The 23,165-nt window shown below is 60.1% G+C and overlaps 1 protein-coding gene across 3 annotated transcripts in view; it reads left to right on the forward strand.

Annotated features, from left to right (window-relative positions):
• Positions 1-22,483, forward strand: part of STK40 (serine/threonine kinase 40) — a 37,945-nt gene extending 15,462 nt beyond the window's left edge. The window contains exons 2-12 of one of the 3 annotated variants that reach the window (XM_035019090.1): positions 2,066-2,210; positions 3,564-3,683; positions 5,310-5,395; positions 5,757-5,900; positions 7,941-8,168; positions 9,033-9,085; positions 14,503-14,618; positions 18,099-18,243; positions 18,345-18,464; positions 18,900-18,984; positions 20,178-20,537. In XM_035019090.1, the coding sequence (XP_034874981.1) occupies positions 2,207-2,210; positions 3,564-3,683; positions 5,310-5,395; positions 5,757-5,900; positions 7,941-8,168; positions 9,033-9,085; positions 14,503-14,618; positions 18,099-18,243; positions 18,345-18,464; positions 18,900-18,984; positions 20,178-20,396 (1,320 nt within the window). In that variant the 5' untranslated portion in view covers positions 2,066-2,206 and the 3' untranslated portion in view covers positions 20,397-20,537. Of the gene's footprint in view, positions 1-2,065; positions 2,211-3,563; positions 3,684-5,309; positions 5,396-5,756; positions 5,901-7,940; positions 8,169-9,032; positions 9,086-14,502; positions 14,619-18,098; positions 18,244-18,344; positions 18,465-18,899; positions 18,985-20,177 lie in introns of those variants that run through there. The other 2 variants (XM_035019091.1, XM_035019092.1) reach the window with 2 other exon arrangements.
• The last annotated feature ends 682 nt before the right edge of the window (positions 22,484-23,165 follow it).

The raw sequence follows: 23,165 nt of genomic DNA on the forward strand, positions 1-23,165 counted from the left end.
CCGGTGAGGGCCGGTTCTAAGGGAACTGGGGCTAACTTAGGAGGGTAGCACACGGAATAGTTGACAGATTTAAAGCTCCAGAGACTTCTAAGGCAGGACAGCTGAGTTCCTGGAGAGCTGAACAGTAGGCCCAGGAAACACCCAGGCAAATGGCTGCCCCTTAGCCAGACTGGGCCCAGGCCCTTCACCCCAGCCTGAGGAGCAGTGTCTCTGGAGGGCCCTGGCCCCAGGTCCTTCTAGACCAGGGTAGCCAGAGCTTCTACTTCGTCGATCTCACCATGAAGCCGGGATCCCTCAAAGCAGCGTCCCCCACGGGAGCATTGGTGGGCCGTTTGCAGGTGTTTCTCTGGAAGGGGACCCATGAGGGTGATGTGAGGGTGGGGCACATCCTCCCTGTGCCTCAGGTGGGGGGTGGAGGGGTGGAGGACGGGAGGGTCTGTCCTAGGACGTTTGTCTTTGCTCACCCCTCTAGCGAGCCTGAGGCAGCTTCCACATTTTCCGGGTCTGCCTGGCCCACTGCTTCCTTTGCTCCCCGGCCCTGGTGGCAGCAGTGGATGTTCAGGAAGGGAAACAGCCTTGCTACCACTTCCCCTGCCAGCATCTTTTCCCTCTCCCGGCCCGTCTGCTCCCACCCTTCTGTCAGCCTACATCTTGGAGCAGTTCCCAAGCCATTCGCTTGCGCTGAATCCCGAGTGGGGCGGGTGGGGTCAGGCTGAGCCCACTCCTTGTCTGTGCCGCAGCTGCTCCCCACAAACTGTCGTCTAGACCGTGCCTGTGCGGAGGCGTCCGGGCGGCGTCTACACAGATACGATGGGGCCTCCGTGGTGCTCTCCAGGGAACCAGGAAGACCGGGGGGCTTAGTGCTGCAGGGAGGACAGCAAAGAGGCCAGAAGGGATGTGAAACCAGCCTAGCTCCCAGGGCAGGGGCAGCTCCCACACAGGGCTGCTGACCCAGGGAGAGCCATCTCTCGCTGGAGGGAAGGCGTGGCCCAGGAGCTGGGGGTGCAGTGGTTTCATACACACACACACACACACACACACACGTATTTTTTTTTTCCTTGTGGAATTTTTAGTGGTGGGGAAAGACATTAAGCATACAAACACACAAATACATAATCACAACATATGGAAAGTGCTATGAATAGAAATTCCACGATAGAGTAACTGGGACCCAGTGGTGGGGCAGATAGCAGGGAAGGCTTTTCTGAGGAGGTGATATTTAAATTGAGAGGGATGCATAGAAGTTAGCCAGGCAAAGAGCAGGAACACTGTTGCGGACACATTACTGCCCAGCTTCTTAAGATTTTTCTAGAAGCAGTTTCATTCTTCCGTGCTTTTGTATGGATGACTTAGAATCTGTCTCTACCATAAGCCTCTTTGGCAGAAGTCATGGCCGAGCCTGACTAGCTTCTGCTCCATCTGGGGACTGTCACGGCCTACTGAGTTATGTGGTCCTAGTTACTCTGAGAATGAAATCATGGGTCTGCTCCTCAGTGGCACAGCTCTGAAAACAAATTGGGGCTTGATGGGAGGCAAGCCTGGTAGATTGGAGTAGAGGTGTGCCAGGCTGTCTCTCCTGCTTTCCATTTCACTGCTGGAGTCAGTCTCCTGGGGTCTGAAATAAGGGCCAAAAAGGTAGCATATGAAGACTTAAGCTAACTAGTGAATGTGCACCTGTCTCAGAGTAGAAAGGGGCAGCCTTCCAGGAATAACAGCCAAACAAACTAAAGGAAAAGAGAACTACGTAAACATTTAAACTTTTTTTTTTTTTAAGATTTATTTGTCAGTGAGAGAGAGAGAGTGTGAGCACTCAAGCACAAGCAGGGGAAGGGGCAAGCAGGGAGAAGCAGACTCCCAGGACCCTGGGATCATGACCTGAGCCAAAGGCAGACACTTAGCCAACTGAGCCACCCCAGGCGCCCTTATTCTTACCAGGGAGACTGTATAGATATTTCAAGTGACGCTACAGGATACTGTCATGTAGGGATGTTAATGATTTTTTTTTTACAGCTTTCCTGAGATATATTTCACCTACCATAAAATTTACCCTCATCATGTATTTTAGGTGGGAGAAAAGGAAGCTTACAAAATGGTACCACAGTGTGGTCCAAATGTTGGTAATAATGAAAACTAGAAGCGTGCTCACGTGAGCATACAGGAAAGTCTGCTCGAATGTTAACAGTGACTACATCTGGATGCTGAGATTATGGGTACCTTGTGTTCTTATTTTTGCATATCTGTATTTTCTAATGTTTCTGCAGGGAACGCTAATTACTTCCATATGAAGAAAAAAATTATGGAAGTTTAGGGTTCAGTGTCCCCAAGCCTTTCATGGAAGGATAAAGCCTGCACTACTAACTTGGCCATCAGGTCCCCCAGATCTGGCCCTTGTCCCTCCCTCTGGGTCGCCTCTCGCCACCCCTTGCTTCATGCTGTACGCTCCGGCAACACAAACTCCTTGGAGCTTGTTGCTTCTGTGCCATTTCTTACCCGTGTGGGTTTGCTCACTTGGGTCCCTCTGCCTGTCATGACCTTGCCCCTTGCCCGGCCCATTCCAGTATCACCTCCACAGGGAAGTTTTCCCTGAGCTACCTGAGGGCCAAGGGCCCCTCCACAGGGCCGGGCAGCCGGCCTTCCCTGGGCATCCCTGTGGCCCTCTGCCCTGCCTCCTTGCCCCATGTCCAGGACACTGCCTCCCCGAGCTGTTAACTGTAAGCAGCCAAAAGGAGCCACTCTCTTGTCTTATTTAATCCACATCCAGAGGTTATGTTCTAGAATCTGGCACCTGTGTCCATCTTTCATCTTAACCCTAGAGGAGGCAGGGATTTCCAGGTGGAGCCAGGCGCTCAGTGACCTCCATCAGGGCCCTTTCACTGGCCCTTAAATGCACAGTATATGCTTTTCGTAAAAGTAATTAAAGAAAAAATTGAAAATAGGACAAAGAGAAGAGAAAGTAGATCCCCCCCCCATTGATTACTCTGGGTGTTCTTCCATAAGAGAGGACCTAAGAGTCGGGAGTTTGAGAGAGGAGATCCCCTGGGCAGCCATCCTCACAGTTGGTGGGCCTGGGAGGCCCCCAGCCGCCCTCCCCACCATGCCCCAGAGATCAGATCAGTGGGGGTGCAGGGGGACCCAGGATTCAGTACCTCAGGCCACTCGGCTGCAGGTGTTTGGGGGAAAGGCCTCACTTTGGGAACAGTCGCTTCCAGGCCATCTCCCCTCTCTGTCTCTGGGGTGGTCTCGTGGGGACCCCAGTTTGCATCTGCACAAAGCCAGTGCCATCCTCTCTGCATTTGACTGGCACCTTTGAGACGGGCTGGCTGCCCCCTCCATAGCCAGCATGGGCGGCCTGGAGGGACATCCCCCGTGAGCCCCTGATTAATGCCAAGGAAAGGAGCTGTGGCTCTTTGTCACTGGGAACCTTCGATGCTCCTCCGGGAGGGGGAGGAGGTGGCGGCAGCAGCTGTGTGACGCATCCCCAAGTCAGAGACTTGCAGGCTCCGTTCGCGTGAGGAAACTCGCTGACTTGCTCAGGGAGAAGGGCTCTTCTCTGTCTTGTCTAGAGCTGAGAATGAAGCGGAGAGCATCGGACAGAGGAGCTGGGGAAACGTCATCCAGGGCGAAGGCTCTAGGAGGTGGCATTTCTGGAAATAATGCAAAGAGAGCTGGACCATTCATCCTGGGTAAGCCTCTGCCCGCCGGGTGGGCTGGGCTGCGGGGGGCAGGGGTGCGGGCGCAGGCGCAGTCCGATGGGCAGCCGTGCGGGGCGGAGTGCCACACCCACCACAGTGCACCGTGCGGGGCCCCAGCCTCGGGGCTCTAAGTACAGCCCCTTTGTGCCAGTGGAAGACCCAGAGCCTTAGGTCACAGGTCACGCTGTACCCGAGTTGTCATTTTTGTTGTAGCCTCGCCAGCCTTCGATCAGCTCCAGCTGAGAGCTAGACTGTCTCTTCCCCCAGAGCACCCCATTTGCCCCCCAGCCCATGGCACACACAGGCGCACACAAGCTGCATCAGAACCCAAGGCCCATCATCCAAGGCATTTCTTTGACCATTCTTGGAGGGCACAATTCATTCCACAGGGCATCTGGTATAGCCCTCCAGATTTCTTGTAAAATTGGCACAGAAGTCCTGCGGAATTAGGTGTGCCCGGTGGTCCAGAAGAGCAGCAGGGCCTTTCTGCGTGACGTTGGAGGCCCAACAAATCGGGGTTGCTGTGCTCAGGGTTGCAGGGGTGAAGTGGGCTCTGAGGACACCGGAGACTGGTTATGAGTTTTGCTTTGGGGCGGCGTCTCGGACTTCTGGGCACAGGGACAGCTCCAGCCCCAGCCGTTGGGCAGATAGTTCCCGGCGCCTACCGTTTGCCGGGCCTGGGCTGTGTGCTAGGGGCGCAGCAGTGAACGGGACAGACAAGTTCCGGCCCTCACAGAGCTTAACATTCTAGTTGGAAAAAGAAACAGAGTAAACAACGCACAAGATCATCAGCAGGGCGGTAAGTGCCTTGAAGGAAGTAAACAAGACGATGTGAGAGTGGGACGGGTTACAGGGAGTGTGTACAAGGAAGGTTCCATATGAGGAAGTGATATTTGGGCTGACTCCCAAGGAGGAGAAGGATCCAGCCATGTGAAACACAGGGGGAGAGCATTCCAGATGGAAGAAACAGCAAATGCAAAGGCCCAGGGGCAGGAACGGGCTAAACAAGTTAGTACTTAAGAGCCCAGTGTAACTGGAATATTGGCGAGGGGGTGGGGGATCATAATCAGTGAGGTGGGCAGGAACCAAACCACACAAGGCCTCAGAAGCCAAAAAAGTTTCGACTGTGTTGAGGGCAGTGACGCTGTGACCTTGTGTGACTTCCGCTCTGAACGCTCAGGCGGGATGCCGGCAAAGGACAGCGAGCAGTGTCCACCTCCGGGAGTACAGAAGTTCCCCAAACCTGGGCTCCGACGGGGTCTAGGCGGCCACCTCAGACGACCGGGGGGGCTCCCAAAGCTATAGTTCCTCAGCCCGGAGGTGCTGATTCAGAGGCTCCAGGTTGCCGCTGGGATCTCTGCTTTTACCACTCGCTCCTCGGAGGTTCCATGACACCCCCACTGTTGAAAACCCCTCCCTTTGCAAGCCGGGCCTGTAAAAGCCAGGTGTACCTCAGGCACGTGCGCACATGCTTCTCCATTGTTGGAGGGGAGACTGAGAACCCTCCACCAGAAGACTTGGGGGGAGGTCACTCCGTGGCTGTGAACTGTGGGAAGACCACGTGGTGCCACGAGAGCGGGGCTCGGAAAAGTAAGCCCGGGGCTCTGTGTGCCGTAGGTCCCCGTCTGGGCAACTCCCCGGTGCCAAGCATTGTGCAGTGTTTGGCGAGGAAAGATGGCACCGATGACTTCTATCAGCTGAAGGTGAGTGAGGCGCCCAGGGCGGGGTTGGCTCGGGCCCCAGGGGCTGGCCAGCCAGCCTGCTCTCCCCTCCTCGCCACCTTCACACCCACACCACCTGCGAACAAGACTAGCACCGTTTCTTCCCGGGAGGCGGCCGGGCTCACGCAGCCTCGCTCTGAACAGGCCTGCGCTCAGAGCAGGAATCATACTGCCGTCACGTTAAGAAAAACCTCGAACGTCACACGTGCCTGTGGGAGTGTGCGTGCAGGTGTTGCGGGCCCGACCGCGAGCCCCCTGCTCTTCCTGCTCGCGTCATTCTGCTTTGTAAAGTAAGGTTTCTTTTTTGGGTTTTTGGTCTTTTTGTGTGTGTGCCTTCCTAAAGATCCTTACCCTTGAGGAGAGGGGGGACCAAGGAATAGAAAGCCAAGAGGAGAGGCAAGGCAAGATGCTGTTACACACCGAGTACTCTCTGCTCTCCCTCCTCCACACGCAGGACGGCGTGGTTCACCACCATGGGCTCTTCCAGGTGAGTGGCAGAGGGGGCTGCCTGTCCCCCCCAACCCCCTGCCCCTGGCTGGCTCCTGGGGCTGGCCCTGCTGGGGCCACAGCTGTACTTGGAGCAGCTCGCCCACGCGACTGCCTGGGAGCCCTGCATGCTGGGTGCGCCAGGACTCCCTGGGGGGGCTGGGCTGGCGGTCAGGCTCTGGCCACACCAGCTGCTGCAGCCCCCCTGCAGTGAGGCTCGCTGCCCAGCGGGAGCGCCCCTTTCTTTGGAGAGCCGCTTTTCCGAGAAGGGAGGAAAGCATGAAGTCATTTAAAGACGCCTGGGCTCTTTCCTGTTGTGTCGTGTCAGGATGGGCCAGGCCAGGGTGGGAGGGGGGCAACGAGGAGGGATGAGCGTTGTGGGCCACCTGTGGACCCCACAGTTGGTGTTAGTACTGACAGTCCTTTTGCCTGCCCAGGCATCCCAGTTAGTTGAGCAAGTATCCTCGGGGGTTCCAGGTCTCTTAGGGAATGTACGAATGAGTAACTTGTACCCTGAAAAGAGCCCTCCTCGGGGCCAAACCGAAATTGTGTCTCCAGAAATGAGGAAGGCCTGGTTCAGGACGCTCAGGAGGCCTCCTGCTCAGGCCCCCAGCAGAGCTTCTGCAGGGCCCTCGGCTAGACAAGCTGGCCAGGGCCACTCTTGCCCAATGGACCCGGCACTTGAGAGGCAGTGTGGGGGCAGGGAGCCACAGAGGTTTGGGAGCCGGCGGCCCTGGAGTCAGGTTGTGTGACCTCGGGCAAGTCACTTCCCGTCCCTACACTTCAGGTTCCTCATCTGTAAAATGGAGGTAGTGATGGACCCCTGCCCCACGAGGCGGTCGGGAAGGTGAGCGGGCGTGTGTGCAGCCTGAGCGGTCCCTGCACATACTCGTCGCGTTACTTCCTTGTCAGCTTGAGTTCTTGGGCTAGATAAAGGGAAGATGCCCCCCCACCCCCCGCACACCCCACCAAGGTCTTTATTCTTAGATATGTGATTAGAAACAACTCTGAAAATCAGCATTTCCCTTCCACATGAAACCAAACCGAGGGTAATCATGAGTCTTCAGTGCTTCACCTCTGACAGCTGCCAGAGCTTGGCCCTGCTTTGTATCCTCTTGGATAATAGAAGCTGGGTGATTAGAAGCATTTCTAGAGTCACCTGTGTGCCAGACACCGCTGGGCCTCTGGGGAAGAGAGAATGAGAGGTGTGGTCACGCTCCGAAGCAGAAACGTGGCTGTTCAGTCCCCGGGAGTTCCCCGGAGGCAAGCGTCGGTCTGCTGGGGCTGACACTGAGCATCTCCCCAAGCTGGCTCATCGGTAGAGCACGCAGCTCTTGATTTCGGGGTTGTAAGTTCAGGCCCCATGCTGCTTGTAGAGATTACTTTAAAAAAGAAAGAAAGAAAAAGAAATATCTTTTCCGCAAGGAAAACGGGCCCAGCACTTAACACCGCGCGCTGGTAGCAGGACCCACCTCCTGAGCACTGGCATGGGTTCCCGTAGTCTCTGGACAACCTGGGAGGGAGGGTGCCGGCTCCCTTTGACAGATGAGGGACCGGAGACTTGGAGAAGTGAGGTGAACTGCCCCACGTCCCACAGCTGGAATGAGCAGGAGCTGGGGCCTGAACCCTGCCTTACCCACTGTTCCGTGGCTGCCCAGGAGTTCGGCTCCCATGTGAAAGCAGTTGTCTTGGACACACAGAACGCCTCACTTCTACTGTCTCGGACTTGGCCATGGCTGGAACCTCTGGGAGTGCCACGGAGTGGGGATGCCCCAGGGCCCCGGCTCTGCTGCCCGTACCCTGGACCCAGAGGTCCCTTTGGCATTACAAATGCTCAGCCCTGATCCGAACCCTTTGCATTGGGATCGGAGCACGAAGCTTTAACGTCAGCCCCTGGCCCAGGCCGCCACCCCCGCACATGTGCAGCTCGTTCCAGGCTTTGGCGTTGGTGTGTGTCTCCAGCTGCAGAGGAGACTCCCCGACCCCCGGCCCTGGACCTGCGGGCCCACACCAAGCCCTTGTGCGCCCCCTTGCCTCCCAGGACCGCACCTGTGAAATTGTCGAGGACACAGAATCCAGCCGAATGATTAAGAAGATGAAGAAGCGCATCTGCCTTGTCCTCGACTGCCTTTGTGCGCACGACTTCAGCGACAAGACCGCCGACCTGATCAACCTGCAGCACTACGTCATCAAGGAGAAGAGGCTCAGCGAGCGGGAGACCGTGGTCATCTTTTACGACGTGGTGCGTGTGGTGGAAGCCCTGCACCAGGTGAGGCCCTGGGCACCCCCCCCGCCCAATCCCTCCTCCTCTAGCTGGCCCGTCCTGGGCTTCCGGTGACCGAGAAGCCTCCAGGCCCCACTGCCACAGAAGGCCACCCTTCTCACCGCTGCTCCGTGGAAGCAGCTCTGGGTGGTCTGCAGGTGTGCTCTGCAGCTGGAACGTCCAGAAGGAAAGTGGCTAGATGACCTGTGTAGCCAGCGAGGCACAGGGCGGCAGGCCTCAGCCCAAGTGCCTGGGAGGCGCTGCCCGGGCCGCCCAGCAGAGCCCAGTGGAGTGACTCCCCATCTTCGAGAGGCTAGCCTGTAGTCTCCCAGCGGAGGTGACGACGGTGGGATGCCCCTCAGGCAGCCACAGCCTGTCTCTCCGCTTTCCCTAGGGTTGGGGTGTCAGGCCCCCCGAGGTGCGGCGAGGAGAGCCTGGGCCTCTTCCAGGCACGTAGCTTCTGCAGGCTGAGCCTGCACTGCTTGGTCACCAGAACCGTGAGCGTTCACCTCTGACCGCAGATCCGGGCAGGTGCTAGTGGTTTTCTCGGCGGGGTGTTTGCTGGAGGCGGAGAGAGGAGTGGTTTTCCCCGTTGGCTGCCGCTCTGAGGGGAGAAAGCTGGGGAAACCGCCCCAGTAGGGCAGAGACTGCCTGGGTTCACATATTACCCTATCCCTACCCATAGCTGATAAGGCCTTAGAACGGTCCTGATCTGTCTGTGCTGACAAATCAAGGCAGGAGCCCAAAGAGACATGTCGTAGGGACTTTTTCCTGCCTCCCCAAACCCCTGAAGAGCCCACATCTTACAGGCTGGGCCCAGCCCTGGCTCTGTCCTTCATGGTCCAAGCCTTGTGCCTATTGCTTTTCCAGAAAAACATTGTGCACAGAGACCTGAAGCTTGGGAACATGGTGCTCAATAAGAGGTAAGATCCTCCTCTGTCGGGATGTGACCTTGCGGCTGGCATGGGCTACGTGCTTCAGCTAGCCAGTGCCTTCCAGTGCCCCCTGTTTCCGACTCACAGCAGCCTGCTTCTGCAGGAGAATCCCAGGGACTGGAGGATGGGATGCCTGCTTCTGCCTTTTGCCACGTGGGAATACGGTGCTTGCTTAGAAGGAGGGGAGTCTTAGGGGCCCCTGGGTGGCTCCGTCGGTTGAGCGTCCAACTCCTGATCTCGGCTCAGGTCTTGATCTCAGGGTTGTGAGTTCAGGCTCCACATTCGGTTCCATGCTGGGCATGGAGCCTGCCTAAAAAAAAAGAAGAAAAAGAAGAAGGGGAGTCTTAAAGGCCACAGGCCACAGAAAGGGAGCTCTGGGAAGGATTCCAGAGATCCTCCTTGGACCATTCATTTGTGTGTATCTAGTGGGTGCTCAGTAAATGACTATAAAAAATGGAGAAATGAGTGAAGGAATGACAGGTGAGCAAAATGAGTTCTCGTCATAGGTCGGATTCCCAGGAAACAGACCCTGAGATGTGTGTGCAGAAGGTTTACTAAGAAGTGCTCTCGGGGCAAAGGGCGGGATTGGGAGGGAGAAGCAGAGCTGTGGTACAGTCACAACGGGCCTCAGCCTGGAAAACTCGAGAGCCAGGGGCCCTTCAGATACCCCAAATTGAGGCAAGGGGGCTCATGGCCCTGGACGCCCACTGCGACCAGCCTCAGAACGCGGGCTGTGCCCAGGGCAGGGCGGGCTAGCCGTGGCCAGGGCAGCTTCCTTTGGCTAAGGGGGCTTCCCGGAAAAGGACGCAGCTATGAATGGTCAGAAGCCGTCGCTCTCAGCAGCAGGGAGAAAGTGCCTCGATCTCAGAGGGGGTCTGGGCGGCTCACCCTAGCCCCCTCGGTCCATCAGTGGCAGAGGGAGATCACACGAGGCCCCGGCCACAGATGGAGGGGCCCCAGCCTTATAGAGGCCCAGGACCGCTGGCAGGCACCACCACGGCCATAGACGTGCAGGGCTGGGAAGGGCCCGCTGCCTCCCTTGCTGTCCACGGGGAGAGCCAGCCCCTTGCCACCCCCTCACCCTTGCCACCCCCTCACTGCCAGGTGCTGAAGTGGGTCTGGGGGCTTGCAGATGGCGGGCACCGGTCTCACGGCAGAAGCGGTGTGGTGGTGACTTGTTCCCTCATGTGGCCGCCCACTCGGGAGGGGGCCCGCTGTCCCTGTGAAGTGGCCAGAGCCACAGTGGGCACAAGAGAAGCTGCAGGGAGATAGGCCCCTGGGGGCCAGACCCCCCGACACCATGGGGAGGTCACCGCACCTCTGCCACCTCCAGCCGGCACCAGGGCCACAGATGGACCGTCTCCCAGAGCCACCGTGCGATGGGGCGCCAACCAGAAAACACTGGCTGCGGGCCCGGGGAGGAGGGCAGAGACTCTGGCCATCTGAGGCGGTTCCCTGAAAGATGAGTAACGATTTGCCAGCTGGAGAAAGTGAGGCCATGAAAACCTGACCCTGTCACGCTCCACAGGGAGGAGAGAAGGAAGCTGAAATTCCAGGGCTGCTGGAACCCTTGATGGGCCGAGGGAGGGAGCTGGGGAAGCTCGGGGGTCAGACCTGGCCCGTAGCCCGGCGCTGCCTCTTCATTCCGCTCGAGGCCACGGGAGTTCGTTTGACTACGTGTTGGGTGATGGGTTCATCGGCGTATGGAGAGGCTGCTGTGCCAGCAAGCCCTGCTCGGAGCTTCCGTTGCCTCCTCATGGAGGTGGAGGTGATGAAACCTCCCTGCAGAGACTGGCCTGGGACGCGGCACCGCCTCACGGGGCTGGGCCCGTCGTAAGCGCCCCGCGGCTCGCTTCCCGGGGGGACGGGGCCTGCTGGGGGTTGGGCGGCTGGCGCGGGCCGCCGGGAGCCTGGGCCGGGGGCTCAGGGGCTAGAGAACCCGGACCCCGCCCGCCCCGAGGGCGCGCCGTCTTATTTGGACCCGCGGCCCCGGCCTTCTGTGGGACGTTGGCCCAGTACCCTCCTGCTCTGCACGGCAGGCTCACTGCCCACACCCAGGGGGCGTGGCTTTTGACCACGTGAGCGCATCTGGCTGCGGAGCCCACGTGCTCCGCGGCCTTCCCCGCAGCCCCGCGCTGGCTCCGACTGAGCTAACAGAGCAGCCCGAGGGTGCTTGTGGGAGCGCGCGCTGGGCCCCTGCGCCGCCAGCCACGGAAGTCCGCCGACCCCCAGGCCGCCGCGCTCCCGGGAATAGAGTCGGGAAGTGTGGCTCCTCTCGGGTACCGGCAGTGGAGCTGTAGCGGCTCCTCGCGTGCGCGTGTGCGCCCGGTGTCTTCCTCGGATTGAGGAGCACCAGGACCTGTCTCACTCCCTGTGTCTGGTTTTTAATTTAATTTTTTTTTTTTAAGATTTTATTTATTTGACAGAGAGAGACACAGCGAGAGAGGGAACACAAGCAGGGGGGTGGGAGAGGGAGAAGCAGGCTTCCCGCCGAGCAGGGAGCCCGATGCGGAACTCGATCCCAGGACCCTGGGATCATGACCTGAGCTGAAGGCAGACGCTTAACGACTGAGCCACCCAGGTGCCCCTCACTCCCTGTGTCTTGGCTGCATTGCCTCTCATCTGATGATGCCCTTTTTGGGGTCTTGGGGCAGACGGAGATTCTGGCCGCCCCTCACTTGACTCGTGCTCTGGCAGCAGCGCAGGGGGCCCGAGCGCGAGGGCCGCACCCTGCCCCGTGCGCATCTGCAGGCACACACCCCTGCCTTCTCGCTCGCACCCCTGCAGAGTTCGAAGGCCGACCTGGAGGAGCTCCAGCTCCCGCCTGCCCGCCAGGCCGGGGCCCTGACTCTGAGCCGGAGGCTCCTCTGTTGCTCACAGAACGGAGCGGCCTCAGGGGAGGAAACAGGGAGAAGTGTTTGCGAGGCGGCTACCATGACGAGTTCACCCTGCCTGGGAGAAAAGGCAAGGGTGGAAACCTGAAATACCCTTTTGGGGTTATATGAGGTCTGCTGTGGGTTCTTCTTCCTCCTTTCTTTTTGGATAAGCAAGTTGCACACCAAGTTCCTAGAAAAGGAGAAAAACGCTGGTAGCCCAAAGGGCCGTAACTAAAGAGTGACTCACGCAGAGCTGCCTCCCTTCACCCCCACCGCACTTGCCCCCTGCCGCCAGGACGATCCTGGGGGGTCCGGGGCTCCCAAGGGTCTGGGCGCCACCCATCGCCTCGGGCGGTAGTGGCAGGGCCGGGGAGCGTGGCCAGGCTTCGGGAGGGCTCGGAGCTGACCGTGTGGTTTCCTGTGGGCCAGCCTCCAGGACCCTCGGCGCCGCGGGCCAGCTCGGCCCCGCCGCGCAGCCACACGCGGTGTCCTCGCACCCCCGGCCCAGGCCCAGGCCCAGAGGGCAGCGAGGCTGGCGGGAGGCCCAGCCCGCGCTGGCCTGCTCGGTCCGGGGCCTGTGGCCGCAGCGTGGCTCCCCTCGCCTGCCGCCTCAGATGGGCTCTTTGCTGGGGTGTCCCATCACTAGCCAGCCGTGCCCGCCGTCTGAGGAGGAGAGGGTCATCCGAGCTAGCTGTTAGCAGTCCGTTACTAGTTGCCAGGCCCCCGGCTCTGTGTCTTCCCGGAGGTTGTCTTGTCACATCCTCACACGGCCCTCACACAGCTAATATTCTCCATTTGGCAGATGAGGAAACAGGTTTAATTAGAGATTAAATGAGGTACCCACGGTCCTGCAGCCAAGGTACGGCCGAGCTGGGCCTGGGGCCCGGGCATCCCAACTCCCGAGCGCCCCAGACCCTGCCCCGAGCGGTCCCCTCCTAGTGTCTCGCGCCTCAGGGAGCCCCTGCAGGATACACTGCCCGCCGCGGCAGCCGGCTGAGGTGGGGGGACGGACCGTGGGCCTTCTGCTCTGTGGGGGCCTTGCAGATGCACAGTCCCACATCCAGGGCAGTGACGTGGGCAGCCCAGAGCTGGAGCAATCCACTTCCCGACACCGTGTCCTTCGCCAGACCCTTTGCCTGCACTCTCCAGCCCTGGCTGCCCTGGGGACCGCCAGGCAGATTGCTGTGGCATCTGACAGGGCAGGCCTGTGTGCAGAGTGAGTCGAGGTTTCCATTTGGAATGCAGAGGACAGACTAACCTTTGTTTTGTACCAAGCCCTTTGCCAGCAGAATTCCCCGAGATAGCCGAAGGGCTCGCCGAGCCTGTTGGTCACAGCTCCTGGGGAATTCCGTGCTCAGCCCCACACACCCTGTACCTCTGAGCCGACCCCCTCTTCACCCTGGAGACTCGGCCAGTGAGAGGCGGCGGGAGGCCCCTCACAGGGCTGCCCTTCCTGCCGTCCTCTGGCTTCTTTGCCCAGCCAGGTGACACAGAGCCAGGCAGGTGGCCCCTGCCCCGTGTGGGCGGAGAGGTGCCCTTCCTCACTGGCCCTCCCCGACGGGGCCTCTTGGAGGGGCTGCCCATCGCCACCGCCCAGGTGTGGAGTAAGGCATCCTCCCTGGGCCTCTTCCTTCTGTGTACATTGTGAGCTTCATAAAAGGATCTGAGCCCTAAGCTGCTCTCGCCCATGACTCTCAGACCGGGGAGTCTGGGGTCTTCTAGGTCCAAGGAGAGTCTGAAGTCCAAGACAAGGGCTGAGTTAGCTTTGATGGAATTGAAGGGAAATTGAGGGGCTGGGCAGTGCCCAGGGACACGTAGGTACCAACTGGTGGCCATCCAGAGTGCAGGCTCTGGGGTCAAGCAGACTCAGGCTTGTTTCCTGCTCACTAGCCCCATGACCCTGAGCAGATCCCTTCGTTTTTCTGTACCTAAACTGCATCACCTGTGAGGGGCGAATGCAGACAGTCCATATCTGACCCACAAGCCAGGGCCTGCACCTGCTAAGTGCTCTGTAAGCATTCGTTTTTAGTACTGTTCGGGATGCTGATTGACAATGACCAGGGTGAGACCAAAGGGATCGGTCAGGGGGACAAAAGTGGCCCCATGGGTGGACTCCAGAGCCCTGCTGACCTTCCTTTTCATTGTGTGTAAATGAGGGAGCCGAACTAGAGCTCCAGTCATTCCAAATGTCCCTGTTCCGTGAGGTGGTTTTGGGAAGTCTCTGCAAGTCCTTCTGAGTGCTAAGCTGTGGCCCCGAGGCTCAGCCCAGACAGCAGGTTCCGGGGAGCCCCTCTGGAGCACTCACTGGGTCAGAGTGACTCAGTGCCTCTGATCCCAGGTGCCGAGGGGACAGCTCAGCAGCTGCGATGGCACTGTTCATGCAGCCACGGGGATGGCGGTGGGGGTCCGGGGAGCAGGAAGGGATGTGGGTGTGAGTCCTTTGCTCCCTGGGCGAGACGGGCAGGGGGGCAGCTGGGTGCCCACGGGTACAACACGACGTTTGTTCATTCTCTACCCCCCTGCTCCCAGGACGCATCGGATAACCATCACCAACTTCTGCCTCGGGAAGCATCTCGTGAGCGAGGGGGACCTGCTGAAGGACCAGAGGGGGAGCCCTGCCTACATCAGCCCAGACGTGCTCAGCGGTACGTGCGGCGAGCCAGACAGTGGGCCCCAAGGGCTCCGCACCGCCGGGCCCCACAGTGGCTCATACCTTCAGCAGAGCGTGTGTGTGTCCAGGGGGGAAGCCTGGGCTAGGTGCTGGGGCTTCAGCGGTGGTCCAGCCCAGTACTGTCTGTGTTCAAAACCTGGGGTCTTCTGGGGGAGGAAGATGGTAATCCTCACTCTGGTGCGGGGTTAATGACTCTCTGAGATTATTTCTGAGTGTGAACAATGGGCACTTGAAGGACTTTCCTGAGGAAGTGACATTTGAGCTGTGATTGCAAAGACAGATAAGGACTCGGGGTGTGACTGGGAGGAGGCAGCAGCTGGGGCTCAGGCAGGGGGCCTGGTTCAAGGGGAGGCCAGAGGGGTAGGCAGCGGCCTTTGGCCAGACCAGCAAGGCCGGAGGGAAGTTCCCTGGAGAACATCATCCCGCCTTTCAAGTGCGAAAGGAAGCCACGAGCAGGTCTTCAAGACCTCTCTCCCTTTGTTCTGTTCCTTCATTAGTTCCTTCATTCCCGCCTCCCTCCCTCCCTCCCTTCCTTCCTTCCATCTCCCCTCCCTCCCCCCGCCCAAATTTTCCAAGGGCCTGTAGAAGGCCCCCGTTCTAGACACTTCAGATACAACAGTGAACAGGCACACAGATGTCCCTGCTTCCGTGAACGCTGAGCTGACTTTCTAGTGGGGATGAAACAGCCAGCACACAAAAAAGCCAGTTATGTACCGATTAGCCGCTGATCCTATTGCTAAGTACCAGGCACTGTGCTGAGCACATGACCTGCATCACCTGCTTAAGACCCCACAGCTGCCCTGTGAGGTAAAGACTCCAAGTCCCTTTGTTACAGCTAAGAGTAAATCTGAGAACTGAGGCTCACGCCTCAGCCAGCCTCCTGCCCAAGCCCATGTTTCCCGGGATGCTTTCTTTCCTTTCCCTGTGTCCTTTGCCAAATTGGGTCTTTCCTTGGGGAACCAAGGGCTTCAGGTCTGCTCCCATCCTTTCCACACGGAGGTTCCAGGGTGCCTCCGGGGCCACCATCCCCAGGCCAGCACACTCACCGAAGCATTACCACATGTTGGAGTCACCGTGGCCTCTGCTAGAGGGAGCCAGGTGGTAGGGCTGCGCCCCAACTCCCCAGGGACCAGCCCAGCCTGGACACCCTCCACGAGATTCCTCAAAGCACCAGGCTCCTCCCTCAGCGCAGCCTAAGAGCTGGGGCCTGTGACTGTGCACGCTGGGGCTGGAAGGGCTGGCTGTGGTCAGGCCGCCTCCGCCACGCCAGGCCAGGGGGCCTCCCCGCGCACGCACTTCCTTCAGCTGCCCGGGGCCTCTCCCTGGCTCTTCCAGCTTCATGTGGGTCTTAGAGGACGAAACAGAGGAACCCACTGCTTCAGAGAGAGTCCTAGACCCAGAGACCCGAGATCCGGCTCTCGTTCTGGCCTTCAGCCCCCTTCTCTGAGCCCCAGTCCCCTCCTGGGTCAAAATTGGACACACTGCTGCCTCCGCACATGGTTAAGAGGTTGAAGCAGGATGATGACTACAAGTCCCGCCTTGCGGGCTCTGAGTCGAGGCCTGTCACTTTGTTGGTTCTGCGTTCCAAGCACAGCCTCAGGCATCGGGCCCAGAGCTGTGAAAAGGCAAACAGGACCTTGTCCGCGTAGAGTTATAGTCTGGTCAATAACTGTGTCACCTTGGAAAAGTTACTGACTTCTCTGGGCCTCGAGTTTCACATCTATAAAACAGGGATGATAATAGCCCCCGCTTCATGAGGTCCGTGGGATTAAAGAAGGCCTTTAACCTGCTGTCTGGCTAATTAACATTAGCTGGCATCATCATTACAGAAAGGCAGGCTTGAAGTTCAGTCCTCTCGGAAGCCAAAGCTCAGGGCAAGGTCACCTGCCCAGGCAGAGCTCCTGGGGGAGCTTGTCTGCTGGAGGGGGCTGTTCAGCTCCCATCCAGGCCAGGGCAGAAGTCCTGGGGCTCAGGCTGAGGGAGCCCACACCGCCTGCAGCCGCAGCAGCTAAAAGTCGTGGCACGGTGAACTCTGGTGATGACCCCACATGGCAGAGCACGGTCCAGGAGAACGGGGTTGCCCTGGGGTTGACCATGGGGTTGACCATGGGGTCTGCTGCACAAGGCCATCCACACTGCTCTTTGGCCTCGGGGATTGGAAAGGGGCCAGGGTGACACAGCCTTAGAGAAAGCTTAGCAGAGGCTCATCTCCACAAAGTCACCTACTGTACCAGCCAGAGCAAAAAGCAGCTCACTCCCCCAAGCAGCCCTGTGAGGTCAGCGTCCTGGCCCCACTTCACAGATGAAGTAATAGCCTAGGTCAGGGACGCCCGTGGTACCTTCTGGAGGCACAGGCCAAGGCCTGTAAGGATACTTCCTTGCACATGTGCAGTACACACCCACCTGGTTGAGCTGCTTGACCTTCAGTGGCCCTGGAGAGCCTTCCAGAACCAGTATCTCCTACCCCAAAGGCATTCGGCGCCACCCAGGCGGCTTCAGGACCCATAGGAGGGATCCTGGTTGTCCAGGAGAGGACACTGAGGTGCCCGGCGGCATCTCTTCCACACCCAAGGGGAAGCTGAGTCACATTCTAGGATCTGGGCTGCTGCTGAGTCTGCTGTCCCAGGGACGGGGCGGGTGGGCAACTTTGCAAGGCTTGAGGTGTTGTACTGCTTGCCGATGGGAGGTGGTAGATAATGGCTTGCCCTGAGAGCGGGAGGAGCCGGGTTTCTCCAGTCAACTGTGTGGTGGTGGACAGGTGACATCCCTGTGCCTCATTTTGGAAGAGGAGAGAAAATAATTCATGGAGTTTGGCGGACACGTAAGGAAATGAGAGCATTTCTTCCAATGCCATCACAGTGTGGCGCTCGCTTAAATGCTCGCTCCCTTCTGCAGAGAAGGGAACGGCACAGAGAGTTCACTTAAATGGATATTCATTTCTCTAGCAAATATTGGAGTCCTGCTGGGCACCGGGGCTCAGCGCCAAGCAGAGGGCGCCTGCATCTGAGAACTTACCTTCTCGCGGGGGAGACGGGAAGTAAACAGGGGAGGGGATCCTCGCAGACAGGGCGAAGCGCTCTGGGGCGAGGGGATAGGGACTGGGGCAGGGGTGGCCGAGCGGCCCAGAGCCGGTTAGCTCTTGGTTCCACACACACGCTCCTGGCCGCCTGCTCTGGGAGCTGCTTGGCTGGGTGCCGGGGCCGTAGACCCAGGCCCAGCCCCAAGAGCTTGCCGTCTGGCAGAGCGGGGCTGGTATGCCGGTGGGTGGCCTGCACAAGGCCAAGTGTGGTCCCTTCTCCTCGGTGGTCACTCCTCGGTGGGGCATCATCCTGGGAGGCAGTGCGGGGCTCCCGTGCTAGGATTTCAGGCACGGGGCTGGTAAGCTGAGGGAGGCCCGGGGCCTCGCCCGTCCCCGGGCCTGGGCTGAGTGGGCGCGTGTCCGTGTGCCCCCCAGGCCGGCCGTACCGGGGCAAGCCGAGCGACATGTGGGCCCTGGGCGTGGTGCTCTTCACCATGCTTTACGGCCAGTTCCCCTTCTACGACAGCATCCCGCAGGAGCTCTTCCGCAAGATCAAGGCCGCGGAGTACACCATCCCTGAGTGAGTCCCGCTCCCTGGGGAGGGGCGGGAACAACAGTGGCGGGTTGGAGGGAGCCAGCAGCCCCGGGCCCCGCCTGAGCCCTGTCCCTCTGCCGCATCAGGGATGGGCGCGTCTCCGAGAACACCGTGTGTCTCATCCGGAAACTGCTGGTCCTCGACCCCCAGCAGCGCCTCGCTGCCGCCGACGTCCTGGAGGCCCTCAGTGCCATCATTGCGTCCTGGTAAGTGGGCAGGTGCCGGGCTGGGCGGAAGTCTGCGTTCTGCCCGTGCTCAGGCCCTGCCCATCCCACCCAGGATAGTGGCCTGAGGCTGGGCCTGTTTCTTTGCCGGACAGAGTCAGTTTTCCAGATTTTCCCCACGGTGAGATGGGAAGGGTGCCACCAGAACTCAGGGTCGAGCATCCCCCGCGTGCCAGTTGATGCCAGCTATAGGACTGGCATTAATTACCTCACTGACTTTCCACCGCAGCCTGTGCGGTAGACCTGTCCCCCATTATCGGATGAGAAAACTGAGGCTTGGGAGACAGAGTCATTCATGTCGAGAGGGGGCTGAGCTGGGACCCAGCCCGGTCTGTTGAGTCCAGCCGAGTCTTAGAGCCGTGGGGCTCCGGCTGGCCAGGCCCGGGGAGCCAGCCTGACTCGTCTGCCTCCCCACAGGCAGTCCTTGTCATCGCTGAGTGGGCCTTTGCAAGTGGTTCCTGACATCGACGACCAGATGAGCAATGCAGACAGCTCCCAGGAGGTGAGTTGGGAAGGTCAGAGCAGTCGTCACCCAGTCCCAAGGGACCAGAGTCCAGGGATGGCAGGCTGCAAGGCGCCCTCGGTCTGAGCGGCCTGGGGCCTGCCTTGCCTCCTGGCGGCCCCGTAGGAGTGGAGGCGGGGGCCCAGCCTGGCCCTCTCTCTGCTTCCTCTTCCTGCCCGAGCCCTGGCTCTGCCCTGCGCTGACTCACTGGGTCTCTCTCAGCCTGTCTGCTCTTCCTTTTCCAGATGATTCATTTTCGCCCAGTTTTCTCTCATTTCCTGCTCCCTGCACTGGAGAAAGTGCTGGGCCTGGCGTGGGGGCAGACCTGGGCGCCCGGCAGCAGCTGCCAGGCGGTCTTAGGGTGCCCCCTGGAGGGCAGGGCTTGGCCAGCAGAGCTGTGGGACAGATGCCCAGAGGACCTTCCCTCCCTGCCCCTGCCCCTCCTCCCCCTGCCCCAGAGCGCCACAGCCAATGCCGGGCACGTGGGAGAGCCTCCTGGCCCTTGACAAGAGAGCTGGCAGGCCCTCCCTCACCTAGATGCCACCCGCAGTGCATCTGTCCGTCCGCACCACAGGCCCGTGTGGCCGTATTCTCCTCTGTTCACAAAAGGAAACAGGTTCAGAGAGGTGCAGTGATTTTTCCAGTCACACAGCTCAGACCCGAAGTCTGAGTGCAGAGCCCTGCTGTCCCCCGTGATGATCAGCACAGGGACCTGCCCCTTCGGTGTCCTGCCCTCCCCCTGGGCTGCACCAGACCCACCCAGGTGCTGAGCACACTGGCCCCCCGACCCCCGGGGCTCTCGAGAACAGCTCTGAGGGGAGATTACTGCCTTGGAAGCTAAGGCTTCCAAGGTCATGCGACCTCCCCCAAGGTCAGTGGGTTAGTTAGCTGGAGAGCCGCTCAGATCCCAGGCCTGGGCTTCAGCTGGAGCGACCCCTGGGCCAGGCTGCAGGCGAGGTCCAGGCTGGCGGGAGGGCTTCGGGGATCCACCCTGTGGGCCCCCCCGGGAGGGCGGCCTCTGGAGCCAGGTCACCTAATACTGGTTCCCTGCTCTTCTCTCTGACCCCCCTCTCTCCCCCTCTCTCCCCCCCTCTCTCCCCCTCTCCCCCCTCCCTCCCTCCCTCCCTCCCTCCCTCCCTCTCTCTCTCTCTCTCTCTCTCTCTCTCTCTGCCTGTCTCTGGCTTTGCCCGAAGGCCAAGGTGACAGAGGAGTGCTCCCAGTACGAGTTCGAGAACTACATGCGGCAGCAGCTGCTGCTGGCCGAGGAGAAGAGCTCCGTACACGAGGCCCGGAGCTGGGCGCCCAAGCGGCAGTTCGGCAGCGTGCCCCCCGTGCGGCGGCTGGGCCACGACGCGCAGCCCATGAACCCCCTGGACGCGGCCATCCTGGCGCAGCGCTACCTGCGCAAGTAGCCCCCTGGCCCGGGTGCCGGCCCCACCCGCCACCTCTCCCCAGCCCCCAGCCAGCGGCCCGAAGCCCCCCGCGCCCCCCACCGGCTGCGACAACGGGGCTGGGGCCGGGACAGCGCAGGTCACACATGGGGTCAGCAGAAGTACCACAAAGCTACCTTGGGAATGATCGCTTGATTGTTTGGTTTTTTAATCTGAGAAGCCTAGATAACTAATCTGCTTTTAATCATGACGTTTTAATCTACCTCTGGCTCTTTAACCATGCTGTCTCTGGACTGAGTGAGGGAGGAGGGGGGGGGCCCGCCCGCCCAGGGCAGCGCCCCCCACCCCAGACAGATAAGCTGAACCCGCAGATCGCTGCTGGCTCCCAAAATGAACGCCCACCCCCCACGGCCCTCCCAGGCCCCCTCCCAGGCTGTGTCTGTCCCTCCCCTTCTGACCCCAGGCCCTTCAGTCCAAGCTTTGGAAAACTTCACCTCATCGTAAGCAGAATTCAAATATATTTATTTTTGTACTGAAACCAACTTCTCTCCCATCTCTAGGTGGCTCGGCCTGTGGCCACTCCCTGCCCCCACCCCCACTGACCTGGCTGGACAGCAGGGAGCCCACCGCCCACAGATGGGCCCCCTCCTTGCCCCCAGCCTCAGAAGCCCCTTCTTGCCGGCCCCTCCACCTCCAACCCACCAGTCCCTCCTGTTTCTGGTGATGGGGAGGCCTTTCTAGACTTGGTTCTCTTTCTCCCATCTCAGTAGCTTCTCTGAGGTGCTGTACCCTCGCATTAACCCTGGTTTCTTTCTGCACCCCGCACCGTGGTACCGAGGTGACGTTGACACAGATGTGAAAGGGGTGCCTGGTGGGCGGGCGGGGAGGGGAGCGCTGGGCCGACCGTGAACAGGTGGGCCCTGCTCGCACGCCCTCTTGTTGCTCCCCGCACCCCTCTGTGTTCACAGAATGGTGGGGGCATCTCCCCTCCCGTTCTTGCCTCATAATGGCTGTGGGGTCTCTCCCAGCAGACCCTGGCCAGGGCCCTTCATCGGGGCTGTGGGGCTCGCGGGGAGAGCTGTAGGGACTGGGGGGGGGGTATGCCTGGCTTGAGAACAGCCCTGCTGCCCTTTTTGAGCCGAGATTTTGAAGTGGATGCCCGTCTTGCCAGAAACACTGTTCTCACCAGAATGCCCTTCCCTCCCACTCTCCCTCACTGGACTTGGCCTTGCCCGGTGCCAAGCAAAGACTCTTCCTCTGGCCTATCCCCCCAGGCCCCCCTGGAAAGGCTGAGTGTTCCCCTCCAGGCAGCCCTGGGCCTTGAGGCCCTTCCTGTTCTTGCTCCCCAGTGGGGAGGTGACCGAGGCCTGTGTGACCTTGTTTCCCAGAGTGTGAGCTGCCCCCTCCCCAAAAGCTGACTCACTGTGAGTGACTTGGGCAAGTTCCCAAACCTCCTTGTGCCTCAGTTTCCCCATCTGGAAAAAATGGGGCCACCTCTTGCCAGCAGTAGCAGGGCCGCCCATGCCCCTTCCTCCCCATGCCCCCATCCCAGCACTTGGGCGCCTCATGCCTCTGCCTCAGTGGGTCTGCGGGAGCCCGCCTGAGCCCAGCACTTACTCCCCCTGAGCACCAAGCTCTGCCTCCATCAGCGGCTAGCCGCCGAGAGCCAGGGTGTCGTGCTGCGGGGGCGGGGGATGTCCTCTTTTCTATATTTATTTCAAAAAGAAGTCTCCCAAGGGAGTAGAAATGCAGTCTGGCCTAGGGCTCCCAGCCCCTGTGACTGTCCTCCCGGGAGGGTCTCAGCCGAGACCCTCTGGGCCTGCTTGCCAGAGGGGGGCTTTCTCCTCCTTTTCAAAGCAATACGCTCGGGGGTCTGCAGAGCCTTATCAGACAGGCTGGGCCCTCCAAGGTCGGCCCCTGCGTCTGATTACGTTTGTGGCAAAGCAAATGAGAGGAGGTTGGGCCTGCCCTCCCTGGGTGTCACACTGAGAGGTCCTGTTGTAAAGAAACAAAACAGAAAAAGTCACAAAAAAGTTTGTATAAAGACATATTTTTGTACTACATGGGGACTCTTCCTGCATGTCAGCAATAAAACTTCCTGACCTGGAGCCCGTGTGGCCTGTACGTCTGCCGTTCTTGTCGTCCTCCCCGTGTCCCTGTCCCTCATGCCCCAGCCAGGCAGGGCAGGCTTCCTGCAGCTCTCGGCTCTGCCCCCTCGGACAGCCCCCCGCCCCGCAGCCGCTTGGTGGAGGAGGGGACAGAACTACCCCGCATTCTCCTGACCCATTAGTGCACCCCCCCACCCCCGCCCCGGAGTGCCCCCGGGGGACCTCCCTGCTCGGCTAGCTCAGCCCCCGCTCTGTGCCGGCAGGAGGCGTCCCAGGGCGGCTGCGGCTGGCCCAGTATCTATCCTCTCTCCCTGCCAAACCCCCATCTGGGGTGGGGGGGGTCCCGGCCAGAGACTGTCCATGTGCCCCCACGCCCATCCAGGGCAACTGGGGTGAGAAGGGCCAGGCAGGCCTTTTCCTGCACTGGCCTCCCCCATCGCTCCCCTCCATAGGCAGCCAAAGGGCTTCCTTCCTTCCTTTCTTTGTTCCTTCCTTTGCCTAAATTTAGACGTTGCGGCTCGAGCACCGGAGTGTGCCCCTGACGGTAGGCCGGCCCCCCCAGCACCCCACGGCGCCCCGACAGACCCACTCACGGGAGTGGGAGCCCACACACGGCCCCAGGTCATAGAAGGAGCCGAGCCCACGCCCGGAGCCCCTTCGCAGCAAGTGTGCAGACGGCGGG

The sequence above is a fragment of the Mirounga leonina genome, unplaced genomic scaffold (genome assembly GCF_011800145.1).
Source record: "Mirounga leonina isolate KUSES-001 unplaced genomic scaffold, KU_Mleo_1.0 Mir_173, whole genome shotgun sequence".
NCBI lineage: Eukaryota > Metazoa > Chordata > Mammalia > Carnivora > Phocidae > Mirounga > Mirounga leonina.